General features: G+C 44.6%; 1 protein-coding gene across 1 annotated transcript; it reads left to right on the forward strand.

The window, feature by feature from the left end:
* Window positions 1-7,060: 7,060 nt before the first annotated feature.
* LOC132386433 (zinc finger protein 850-like) lies at window positions 7,061-13,073 on the forward strand. The gene has a single exon (XM_059958711.1). The coding sequence runs from the start codon at window positions 8,365-8,367 to the stop codon at window positions 10,744-10,746; it is 2,382 nt and encodes a 793-aa protein (XP_059814694.1). The 5' UTR covers window positions 7,061-8,364; the 3' UTR covers window positions 10,747-13,073.
* Window positions 13,074-13,330: the final 257 nt, after the last annotated feature.

The raw sequence follows: 13,330 nt of genomic DNA on the forward strand, positions 1-13,330 counted from the left end.
GTTCTCCGATTAGAGCAGGGGTGAGTAGGGAATGATCCCGGTGTTGTGTAACTCTGGGGCCGGTTGCATTGGGAAAGGGCCGGGCCTGAGCTCTGCAGGACGGCTGGAGCAGGGGTGCAGTGGTAATTTTTTAGCGGCTGGAGCAGGGGTGCAGTGGTAATTTTTTAGCTGCCGGAGCTGTACGGGGGGGGGGGGGGAGGAGGTTGCTTGATTGATGTTCGTGGCCTAAATTGGAAGGCCCGAAGTTATACAGCTCTCGGTACCTGCACGTGTCGTTCAACTCTTTGAGTGATTATGCAGAAAGTTTGAAGTTAATAACTTTTGTGGTATTTCTGTTTCAGATAATTGAAAATTGCTTGGTTTTGTAAAATTGACTCCTTCCACCTTCGGCCATGAACTTATCAATCACCTCCAGTTTGTGATATCCAATTTGTATACATGCTCATTTCATTAACTGGGCAACCGCCTTGCCCCATTCGTGTAATGAGCAGGTGCACAAATTGGATGTGACATATATAGGGCTTCCTATAATATCAAGCAGTAAACCAAGGTGAAAGAAATATATGAATTCCACAGCTCCACAGAAATATAGTGATAGCTAAGACCTTAACAAGATTACAGCCTATCATTACATTTCCATGTATAAATGGTAAAAGTAAACATATAATACTTAATTTAATAATATGACAAAGTATTGCACGGTTGCACTTAACCTATTATCATAAAATATAATTATCAAGCAAGTAAAATAACTTTGTTTGCTTAGAAGCCAAAGGGTTGTTAGTGAGAAAAATTTACTTTTGGATTAGCGGGTAAACCACGGACCACCGTAGATATAGCCTTACTAATACGACTGATTCGGAGCAGACGGCAGGGCCCGCAGCGCTTAGCAGTGTTCCTCAGAGGTATAAAAATAACAGAAATAAAGCAATTCATTTTTTTACACTTTTAACCATCTAAATTGGAACCAAGTAATCAAGTATGAAAATAGAAAGTGTGATGAACTATTGCTAAAGCCACTTATATTGCTGAAAATTAGTCTGAAAATTGGTAGGTTGGCAACTCTGCCTCGTACCGTTTCTCTCGCAGAAATGGTTGGACGGGAAGTGTACCTGTGAGTGTTGATACAATATCCTCACACGTCGTGTGTTACTTGGTTTGACCTTTACAGATCCTGTTTAGTCTTTAAATATATAAAAAGTTAAAGAAGTTTGAATCTTTACATAAATTATTATTGCATTTATACAAATAGAAAATATCATAGTTTGGAAGTGACAAATGTTAACGGGGAGGACAGCAACCATTTGGGAGTTTTGGAAATGCATTTTATCTTGTTCATTGCCTCACTAAATTACTCTTTTTCCTATCAACACAAAGAGAAAAAGAGCCTCTTTCCCATCAGCTACAGTTGGTGGAGCGAGGCCAGGGGGTTGATCCGCTATTAATGATAGTTGAAATGACGTAAAACTACCTTATAGCCCAGAAATGCTTTTTTTCCATTTAGCTTGTAAAACAAAACTAAATTTATCCAGGTGTAGAAGAGGATCTTGGATGATTAGCTTGTGTATTTGATCAAAATCAGGAAGAAGATGAGCGAGCAGTGAATTTTTCTTTCATTGTTTTCAACTTTTAAACTTGATTTTCTATGTTCATTCCTTGCTTAATATAGCTCCTTCCTGGAATCCAATGGTACCCATTGGAAAGAACAGGAAAATGCTCGCACTTCTGTGCAGGTATTTCCCAGCTTCCTTGGACAATGGGTTGAGCGAGAAGGAATTTCACAAATACCTAAATAAAAAACAGTCACAGCTCTAGGATTTCACCAAAAATGATCAAATATCCTAATGTTATTAGTGGTATTTTCCCCACCAGCCAACTCCCCCCATTTCCCAACCCCTGCTTCCGTAGAATTCCCTCTATTTAATATGTGGCCACTGTTAAATTACCCACTTGTTTATTTTGACTTTTTTTACAGAGGTGTCGGAGTGGTGGTCCGGTGAGCTCTGGTTGCACTGGACCCCTGAATGTATGATCCCTTCTCCCACCTGGTTCCATCTGCTTATCTCTGCTCATCTTGTACAACCTCTGTGCAGTCTCCTAAACCCATCTTCCTGCTTCAGTGATTTACATCTCCCATCTGGGTCATCTTCGGTCCACCCTGTATCCCACCTCCTCGATGTTATATATCAGCAAACTTTCTTCCAATCTCTGTCTTCATTGTGAAGTGTTCTTTTGTACCTTTGGCCTCGCTGAGTCATTTCCAGAATCGGCTTTTGTTAGCTGGAATGCCGGAGGGTCATCAGGTCCCATTTCTGTTGTGCATTGGTGTGGAGGTGCTCGTTTATGAACAGTGACGGGCTGACACACTGCAGCATTTTGCCTGCAGCAAAGAGTACTGGGAGAGTTGGTGCTTGGGCTCTAATCCTGTGATCGGCTTTCCAGGCAAATGGAACTGTTGGTGTTTTAGCTTTGACTTTGGTTTGAGCTTCTACAGAAGGGGCCGGATGCTCGTCCTGCAATGAAGCAGAAATTTCAAGCAGCTGGACATTGGTTGTGGGGAAATCCCAGATTGCACGACCCAGTGTGAGATGTGGGGACGATGTGTGAGACTCTCAGGGTCGGTGAGTGGCAGATTAAGCTGTGTGAGTCTGTGATGTTGGGTCCTGGGATATCATAGTATTTGATCCAGCTAAAGTGGACCCAGGGATCGAGCTGTTTGGGCTTGTGAGGTGTTGATCGAGTATTTCTGGTCTGGGATCAGATGTTTGTTTCTGGAGTTCCTTTGGAAGCAATGACTGCCAATCTGAAGAGAGGATGAGTTCCCATTCTATCCTCACAGGGAGAGGCTGTGAGTAAATGGGCTGTTCCGTGTTTACAACGGTAGAAATAGACCCTGAGTCTGGTGTTCAAACTGTGTTTGGAAATCACACAGTGGAAATCAGGCAGCTGTGCTGGAGATCTGCACTAAAAACTGAAAATGTTTGAACTCAATGTGATGAAATGTTATTAATTGAATTGTATTGTAAGCTGTTCCTTACCTGCAGAGTGTTTCTGGTAATTCCAGTTTCTTTTTATTTCTTGGTTTATATTTCATGAAATGGACCTGTTTTAACCTGGAATTGAAAATGGCTGTGATAGTTTGTCGGCCTCCATTAGATTCTCTGCAGGTCTCCCCTCTCCACGCCACCAATGTTGTCCAGCAACTGTCAATATTACATTGGGCTCTTCCTGAGGGATGATACCCACAGTAGGAAGCATCCTTGCTCGTCAATTTCTAAACGGGTTGTTGTCCCCACCTGTTCCTTAGTAGGTTTTTGTTCCCATTTCTGTTCCCTAGATATAGCCCGTTCGCGTCCTTCTTCCCACAGAGCATATTCACTTTAATATTAATTCTTTTCGGGGTTGATCAGGAATTAAAAATCAGGTTCCAATAATATGTCAAAGCTTGTCACATTCGATTTCGGTCATTGTCAGGCCAATCCATATTATCTGTTTTAATCATGTTGGCTTAGTTGGTAAGTTTTGGAGCAGTGGGACATTAAACTGGGGGGACAGATTCCCATTATTAAAGGCTTGGTCTCCTGTGAAAGTGCCATAGCAGGCCACAAATCACTCCCAATAGTCTGGTGCTGATTCCCCAGGGTTAGGTTTGCATTCAGGTACTTTAGTGATGTTTACAGGTTGCTGGAGAGCCCTTTCCAAGGCTTGAATGATCTGGTCTGTCTGTTCATTCTCATTATGTTTTCCTGCCTGTAACTCCTGATAGGTTTGGTATCGCAATTCTGCCTTCCATTTCCACCCCTCATCAGCTGACAGAATCATGCAGCAGAGACTGATTAAATCTTCTGGAGTCGCATTAGACATTTGTGTAGTACTGTGGACACACTGAGCAAACTGTGCTGGGTTTTCTTTTCTATCTGGGGCTTGATTCATGATCATTATCGTTTCTTGAGGCTTCCAGGGTGCATACACAAGAATCACTGAGGGCTGTTCCTCCTCCTGCTCATGGATTGGGCTGCATTTAGGTGGGCAGTTGTCTTTGTGGAGCCACTAACTCTGGGGATTTATTGGATTCTTCCCTCATTGTCTCGGAATAATCCTTGGTATTCCCTTTCGTGATCTCAGGGTGTTGAGACATCCCCTTCCCTGTGCCACTGTTTTACCTGAGCGGCCACCGTATCTGGGTACTGGGAGGATTGGGGTTCGGGGGCACTGGGTGAACTTGGCCCCTGGTAAGGTAGGAGAGGTACGGTGGGTGCCCACTCCTCATCATGGTCACTGTCCTCAAATAGGGTTGGTATGACAGACATGGGTTTGGGATCCCTTGTTTCCCTGTAAGTTCGAACTTTAGACTGATATTCCTGTCCTTCTCTCCTATCTGGACCAACCTCGGTTTGCTTACGTTGTTTTTCCTGCTCTTGTTTTTGGTGCCCATCCACCCATTCACGCTCCACTTTTAGCATCTCCCAACCTTTGGCGTTCCTTCTGCAGTACATACCTGTTTCCCTTTCTCACGTGCATTATTCCTCCATCTTGCTGATAATATACTGTTCCACTTTACATCTTCATTCAGCTCATCCGCTCAGCACTCCCTATGTTGGGATCGTGTTTGTGACTCCAAATGTTGAAGTTGAATAAAACTCGGCAGACCAGCTTCTTATTGTCACCACAGTTCATTTTCCGGCAGGAGTTTGAGACCATGTTATTAAAGGGAAGGCACGTAAGCACTGCCACCATCTAATAAGCGGACTGACTTAGTCAGGTTACAGCCATATATTTATGCATAGTAAGCCCCATACATTCCTATTGCAAAATGTTATTTGAACTGGTATGCCCACCAAGCCTGTTGGCTCCAAACTTAATTAGATAAGAGAGTTTGCTAACTGAAGGTTTTAATTACAGATGGATACACTGTCCAGTCCTTAACAGTTATTCCCTTTGCAAGGCCCTGACTTAATTACAAACAGATGTTTATTCCTGTCCTAATCAGTGAGTCCTCCTCCCTTTACTCAAAAGAGGGTACAATGTATAATGTTATCAACTTATGAGGGTACAATGTATAATGTTATCATCTCTCAGTGTGTCTCTCTGCAAGCCGTAGAGAACTGGTGATGAGCCTGTCTTAGCTAACCACTGAAGACAGTGTTTACTTCGGTTCAAATATTCCTATTCAGTCCCAACTATTCTTTTAGCCAGAGGTTACATAGGTTCAAAATGATTTTTTTTTTGTATATATCCTTAATTCATCAGGAGGGTTCGGGGGAAATGTTTTTGTCCAATATTGAAACTGGTGTTACCTGTGTGTATTGTGGCGATGCAAAAGTTGCTGGAGAATTTACAAGTGGGGAAAAAGTGGAGTGATATTTGGAACCCTGACTTTTTGAATTGTAATTTAGCAAGCAAACCACTTATGGACAATGTGCAAAAGCTCTGGTAAGAAAATCCTTCATTACCCGTTACACTCCCGCTACATAGTTCGTGTGAGAGTGCAGATGAACTCGATCAAATCCAGAGCAGGTCATAGTTCTTATTGACATTGTTAAAATGAATACCTCACTGTATAAAAATCACTGTGCACATGTTGTCACTTGGTAAAAATAAGCACAGTACATGATTTATGTGCACACTGGTCATTAGAAATTAGAGGGGGTATTGGATGGAAGGTGCAGAGACTGCCAGTGTCCCTGATGCTCTCACCTACAAGATGTGCATCCAGCTGCAGCTTGTAGCCCTGAACTTGAAGGAGCTGGGACTTGAAATTGATGAATTCTGGATCAGCTGGGAGTCAGAGGGGGTGATGCATGTGACATGAAGAGAGGTGAGTTACGCCCAAGGTGCAGGACACAGGAAACTGGGTGAGAGTCAGGCAGGTGAATGAAGTTAAACAGCCATCGAAGAGTACTCTTGTGGACACCCCACACAACAGCATTTGGACCACTTTAGAAACTGTTGGGGATATTACCTGGCAGTGAAAAGTCAAATAAGTGATAGGGAATTCATTAGTTATGGGAATGGAACAAGAAGTGGACTAATATCCTAGTATTAAGGCTTGCTAGAGCTGGTGTAGTGAGGGGTTGAAGTGGTTAAAATAAGTTGTATGGGGAATGGGAGCCAGAGTGACAGAACGGATAGTGGAGAGGGTGATTTGAGTCGAATTGAATTGACTTTATTACATACATACTTCATACTCGTGAGGAGTAAATATCTTTATGTTACTCTCCATCTAAATGTGCAATGTGTAATTTATAGTAACATAATATATTGTTTATACATAGAAGAGTCAATATAACATCAACATGCAATTGTATCGGCATGAATTAATCATTCTGATGGCCTGGTAGAAAATGACGTCCCAAAGCCTATTAGTCCTTTTGCTGTGGTACCGTTTCCTGGATGGTGGCAGTAGGAACAGTTAGTGGTTGTGGTGAATTGGGTCCCCAATATCCTTTGGGCCCTCTTTACACACCTGTCTCTGTAAATCTCCTGAATAGTGGGAAGTTCACATCTACAGATGCACTGGGCTGTCCGCACCACTCTCTGCAGGGTCCTGCGATTGAGGGAAGTACAGTTCCCATACCAGGCAGTGCTGCATCCACTCAGGATGCTCTCTATTGTCTCTCTGTAGAAAGTTCTTAGGATTTGGGGCCCACAACAAGCAACTTCAACCATCTGAGGAGAAAGAGGTGCTGCTGTGCTCTTTTCAAAACACAGCCGGTATGTACAGAGCATTTGAGATCCTTGGTGATCTTCATGCTGAGGATCTTAAAGCTGTTCACCCTCTCAACCCCAGATCTATTGATGTCAATAGGGGTTAGCCTGTCTCCATTCCTCCTGTAGTACACAATCAGCTCCTTTGTTTTTGTGACAATAAGGAGAGTTTGTTTTCTTGACACTAGTCAGATGTTGTTCAGACCTCAGATATCAAACACTCAGCTCCTGAATTGCTCCCAGAAACTCCAGCCATTGCTGCCCTGTTGTCACTCCTACCTTTTCCCTTCCAAACAAGTTTGGCCTGCTTCTCTGTCACAGAAACATGGAGGAGTTCAGTACGGAAACAGGCTATTTGGCCCATCTAGTCAATGCTTAAACAACCACTTAAGGTATCTATTGCAACTACCTGACTGGGACCATCGCCTTCCATACACCTACCATCCAGGCTCCCATCCAAACTTCTTTCAAATGGTGAAACTGAGCTCACATGTACCCCTTGTGCTGACATCTCATGCCACACTCTCACAACCAATTCAGTGAAGAGCTTTTCCATGTGCTCCCATTAAATGTTCACCTTCCCCGCTTACCCATGACCTCTAGTTGTCATCCCACCCAACCTCAGTGGAAAAAGCTGCTTGCATTTACCCTATCTATACCCTCATAATTCTGTATACTTCCAACAAATCCTCATGCAATGTTTAATTACCTTGTCTATGTTTAGTGCATTTTTTAGGTGTATAAGATGACGAGCAGCATTGATCGTGTAGGTAGCCAGAGGTTTTATTCCCAGGACTGAAATGGCTAACACGAGGGGGCATAGTTTTAAGGTGCTTTGAAATAGATACTGAGGGGATGCCAGTGGTAAGTTTTTTTACACAGGTAGTGGGGGGTTCATGCAATACACTGCTGGCTATTTGTGTGAGAGTGTTTCAGTTATTGCGGGGCCAGGAACCCATGCAGCTCAGTGGGAACAGGGAACAATACCAGTGGAGAGAGTCAAACTTAGCCAGGTCACGGATTGGAGATGGCAGAAATGCCCCATTCATATGGAGACAGGAAGAGCATCAGAGAGTTTGATGGTCATTCCAGATACCAGCACCCTGCCCAGTCAGGAGATGATTTCTCTCTCCAACTTGGGTTGAACTTCACTGTAACAGTGTGATGCCAGATCACACCTTGACAACTTATGTGAACTCATCTGAAATGTTGTCCTTCACCCATTGACAGATATTGTAAATCTTTTTACAGGTCAAAAATGACAAGGAATTTTTGTACGGGAATCTAGAGCTCAACACACCAGTTTTGCTGTCTCTGTCCAGATATTTAAGAAGTGGAGCAAGGGATTCACTCAATCATCCTTCCTGCTCAGACTGTGGGGAAGGATTCACTGAATCATCTGACCAACTGGCACACCCATCATTTTGCACAGGGTGGAACGATTCACCTGATCAGACAGTGGAAATGGAATCACTCGGACTTCTCAACTGAAGGTACATCAGCTAGTTCATACTGGGCAAGGCCATTCACCTGTTCTGTGGGTGAGGAGGGATTCAGTCAGTCTTTCCACTTGTGGACACACCAGTCAGTTCACACTGGGCAGAGGCTGGTCATTTGTTGAATTTTGGGGAAGCATTCACTCGGTCATCTGACCGAATGGCTCACCAGCGAGTTCACACCGGGGAGAGGCCGTTCACCTGCTCGGAATGTGGGAAAGGATTCACTTGCTCATCTAAACTGAAATTACATCAGCGTGTTCACAGTGGGGAGAGGCCGTTCACCTGCTCGGACTGTGGGAAGGGATTCACTATGTCATCTAATCTGAAGGTACATCAGAGAGTTCATACTGGAGAGAGGCCGTTCACCTGCTCAGACTGTGGGAAGGGATTCACTATGTCATCTAATCTGAAGGTGCATCGGAGAGTTCATACTGGAGAGAGGCCGTTCACCTGCTCAGACTGTGGGAGGGGATTTACTTGCTCATCCAAACTGAAAGTACACCAGCGAGTTCACACTGGGGAGCGGCTGTTCACCTGCCCGGACTGTGGGAAGGGATTCACTTGCTCATCCGAACTGAAAGTACACCAGCGAGTTCACACCGGAGAGAGGCCATTCATCTGCTCAGACTGTGGGAAGGGATTCACTCAGTCATCCCATCTGAAGGTTCACCAGCGAATTCACACTGGGGAAAGGCCGTTCATCTGCTCAGACTGTGGGAAGGGATTCACTTGCTCATCCGACCTGAAGGTCCACCAGCGAGTTCACACGGGGGAGAGGCCATTCATCTGCTCAGTCTGTGGGAAAGGATTCAGCTGGTCTTCTCAACTGAAATCACATCAGAGAGTTCATACTGGAGAGAGGCCATTCACCTGCTCAGACTGTGGGAAGGGATTCACTGCGTCATTCCACCTGAAGATACATCAGAGAGTTCACACTGGAGAGAGGCCATTCATCTGCTCAGACTGTGGGAAGGGATTCACTCAGTCATCCCATCTGAAGGTTCACCAGCGAGTTCACACTGGGGAGCGGCCGTTCACCTGCTTAGACTGTGGGAAGGGATTCACTTGCTCATCCGAACTGAAGTTACATCAGCGATTTCACACTGGGGAGCGGCCGTTTGCCTGCTCAGACTGTGGGAAGGGATTCTCTGTTTCATCCCAGCTACTGAGTCACCAGTCAGTTCACACCGGGGAGAGGCCATTCAGCTGCTCGGAGTGTGGGAAGGGATTCACTATGTCATCTAATCTGAAGGTACATCAGAGAGTTCATACTGAAGAGAGGCCGTTCACCTGCTCAGACTGTGGGAAGGGATTCACTATGTCATCTAATCTGAAGGTGCATCGGAGAGTTCATACTGGAGAGAGGCCGTTCACCTGCTCAGACTGTGGGAGGGGATTTACTTGCTCATCCAAACTGAAAGTACACCAGCGAGTTCACACTGGGGAGCAGCTGTTCACCTGCCCGGACTGTGGGAAGGGATTCACTTGCTCATCCGAACTGAAAGTACACCAGCGAGTTCACACCGGAGAGAGGCCATTCATCTGCTCAGACTGTGGGAAGGGATTCACTCAGTCATCCCATCTGAAGGTTCACCAGCGAATTCACACTGGGGAAAGGCCGTTCATCTGCTCGGACTGTGGGAAGGGATTCACTTGCTCATCCGACCTGAAGGTCCATCAGCGAGTTCACACTGGGGAGAGGCCGTTCACCTGCTCAGTCTGTGGGAAAGGATTCAGCTGGTCTTCTCAACTGAAATCACATCAGAGATTTCACACTGGAGAGAGGCCATTCACCTGCTCAGACTGTGGGAAGGGATTCACTGCGTCATTCCACCTGAAGGTACATCAGAGAGTTCACACTGGAGAGAGGCCATTCACTTGCTCAGTCTGTGGGAAGGGATTCACTCAGTCATCCCACCTAATGGCTCACCAGCGAGTTCACACTGCGGAACGGCCGTTCACCTGCTTAGACTGTGGGAAGGGATTCACTTGCTCATCCGAACTGAAGTTACATCAGCGAGTTCACACTGGGGAGCGGCCGTTTGCCTGCTCAGACTGTGGGAAAGGATTCTCTCTTTCATCCCAGCTACTGAGTCACCAGTCAGTTCACACCGGGGAGAGGCCATTCATCTGCTCAGTCTGTGGGAAGGGATTCAATTGGTCATCTCACCTGCAGAGACACCAGTCAGCCCACACGGGGAAATGGCCATTCACCTGCTCAGTCTGTGGGAAGGGATTCACTCAGTCAGCTCAATTGAAGGTACATCAGCGAGTTCACACCGGGGAGAGGCCGTTCACCTGCTCAGTCTGTGGGAAGGGATTCAATTGGTCATCTCACCTGCAGAGACACCAGTCAGCCCACACGGGGAAATGGCCATTCACCTGCTCAGTCTGTGGGAAGGGATTCACTTGGTCATATAAGCTGAATAGACATCAGCGAGTTCACACTGGGGAGAGGCCGTTCACTTGCTCTGTCTGTGGGAAGGGATTCGCTGAGTCATCTGAACTGAAGATACATCAGCGAGTTCACACTGGGTAGAGGCCGTTCACTTGCTCTGTCTGTGGGAAGGGGTTCGCTGAGTCATCTGAACTGAAGATACATCAGTGAGTTCACACTGGGTAGAGGCCGTTCACTTGCTCTGTCTGTGGGAAGGGATTCGCTGAGTCATCTGAACTGAAGATACATCAGCGAGTTCACACTGGGTAGAGGCCGATCTCCTGCTTAGAGTTTGGCATAAGATTCTCTCAGCCAAATCAACCGAATGTGCATCATTGAGTTCACACTGGGGAGAGGCTTTTCACCTGCTGTGAATATGGGAATCGATTCACTCAGTCCTCTAACCATATGCAACTCTCACTTCGGCTAGCAGCTTAACTTTTAGAGTGATAGCTCCCCAACCCAGCCAACTTAAGAAATCTCATTTGGGTGGATGCTTCATGATGTGTCCCGTTCCAAATCAGTACACTGAAATAACAAACTGTACACAATATGTGATTAAACAATTGAGATTTATAATTCCTACTTAGACTATAGGGTTAGTAAAGAAAACAAAAAGAAAGAAAAAGGGCCCAGTCTCTCCTCTCTCCATTCACATCTTCTCATCTCTCCCCAGCAAAAGGTGGTGAAATTCTCTCTTCCAGACTCACAGGAAAGAACAACATTTCTGCCATTGGAGAGCCCCGCACTCCCAAACCCTGTTATCTCTAGTCATAACCTAAACATTGTTGCTGCAGAGAATCAATTACCTTAGCAGTGAAACATTACATAGAGGCCATTACAGTAGCCGTGAAACCTTGCAGCATGTTATACTTGTGACTCACCGCCGGGTTCACACTGGGCAGGAAGTTTCAATAAGCTGTATGCTGGATATTTCTCCATCCATTGCTGAATGCGATTTCAAGACTGACTGTTGGTGCTGAACTCTGCAATTATTGCTGCTGCTCACCACACCCAGTTCTGCACCCTGGTCACTGGGCATGGGAGGAGTTTCTTCTGCTGCACATTCTCCTTTAATGGGACTGGAGTTTAATATTCTGCATCTGAGACAAATAAATCAGTTCTATTTTAAACTTTGTCTTTGGAACTCTGTGAGTTTACAACACAACTAGTGGACTCAGGCCGGCTGGACCCTGCCAATGATTCTATTCCTTGACAGTCCTTTTAAATCCTCCCCTATTGTTCATCTCCTGCTTCCCTGTGGTGATGGGTTCCAAACCAGTGGTGAAGAGGTTTCCCTTAATTTTTCTACTGACTGAAGAAGTCACACATATTGCAGTTCTGTCTGAGATGTTCTTCACCCCTCAGATCTCTGGGCTGATGAAGAATGACATTGGGAGTTAACCTCCTTATTCAGGGCACATTTCCATATTTTGGGCCATTTTCCCTGCTTCTAAAGGGTTGTTAGAAAACACCACTCTACTCTAAAGACTGAAAGCCAAATGGGAAACCATCCATTGGATGTTCAACGAAGCAGGGTCAGAAACCAGAGGCGGGTCCGCACATTGCAGAGTTTGGGGCTCTGGACGATGGTCGGGATAAGAATGTATGGTGAGGAGAAGGGAATCAGCAGCGGGACGTGGCAACAAATGACAGATAGCAAGATTTGGAAGCTCATTTGATGGAAAATAATTCAGTTGTCTGACTGACAACACAGACAATGCCTGTTGTGAGATTCCTCATTTGTTGAGGCACATGTGTGTTCAGAATGGTAATATCTATTGAAGGAGTTATTCCTGATTGTTTATCCTGTAATATTATATCTGGATAGTTATTTTTGATTAACCTGTCTGTTATAATGTATTGATTATAATATAAATTGTGAGATTCTGTCCCTAACTGGATATGGCTTCAATTTATGGTGCCTTAATGAGGTGATAGAGGTCATTCATGAGTTTGTATTTTTAAGCAAGATTTTGGTGAATTATATTTGCCACTTGATTGTACTTGCATAAGTAATCAGATTGAGTTAAACTGCTGCAGGATCCGAGGAATATGTTGGATTGTGTCTGGTTTCTCTTGGCATTTTCTGCATTTATTGCCTTGTTTGTATGTATTTGTGAGTTTTTTGTTAACCACCTTGTCCTGTATTTCTGCAAGGAATCCCTCTGTTTCTGGGAAGAGGTGTCCAACTCTCAGTCAGGTGCTTGATGCTTCCTTTTCAACATCTTGTCTGCTCAGATCGTTGGGATGTCTCCCATGGAGAGTCATACTCATTCCATTTGTTAATGTTTTCTTCCATATTGATTATTCATTTTTCTGAGTTGGCCTCTCATTTAAGTTTTCTGGTCTTCTTAGCACAATTGCACATACACACTTGGAGTGCTGAATCCCGTTTACTTTTGAAGAAAATATACACCTAAAAGTTTTATCTGACTGTTGTGTGATTTTTTTTTTCATTTCTGTTATTCCTCTTCCTCCTGTCTAAGGTACTGTTTGAGTGTAAGTAGTCTTTTCTGAAGTTTTCTGAAGTTCTTATTTATCTTTGTAAATTTTACTGATTGAAGTAGGACTAAGGTATTTTTATTTAGAAAAAGTCAATGTCGGTATTGATGAAAGTGTTTATTGCCTTTGTTGTATTTGTTAATTACTGAGCTCTGGCAGGTTTTCTTATGCCTCGAACTAA

This window comes from Hypanus sabinus, unplaced genomic scaffold (genome assembly GCF_030144855.1).
Source record: "Hypanus sabinus isolate sHypSab1 unplaced genomic scaffold, sHypSab1.hap1 scaffold_1157, whole genome shotgun sequence".
Lineage (NCBI taxonomy): Eukaryota > Metazoa > Chordata > Chondrichthyes > Myliobatiformes > Dasyatidae > Hypanus > Hypanus sabinus.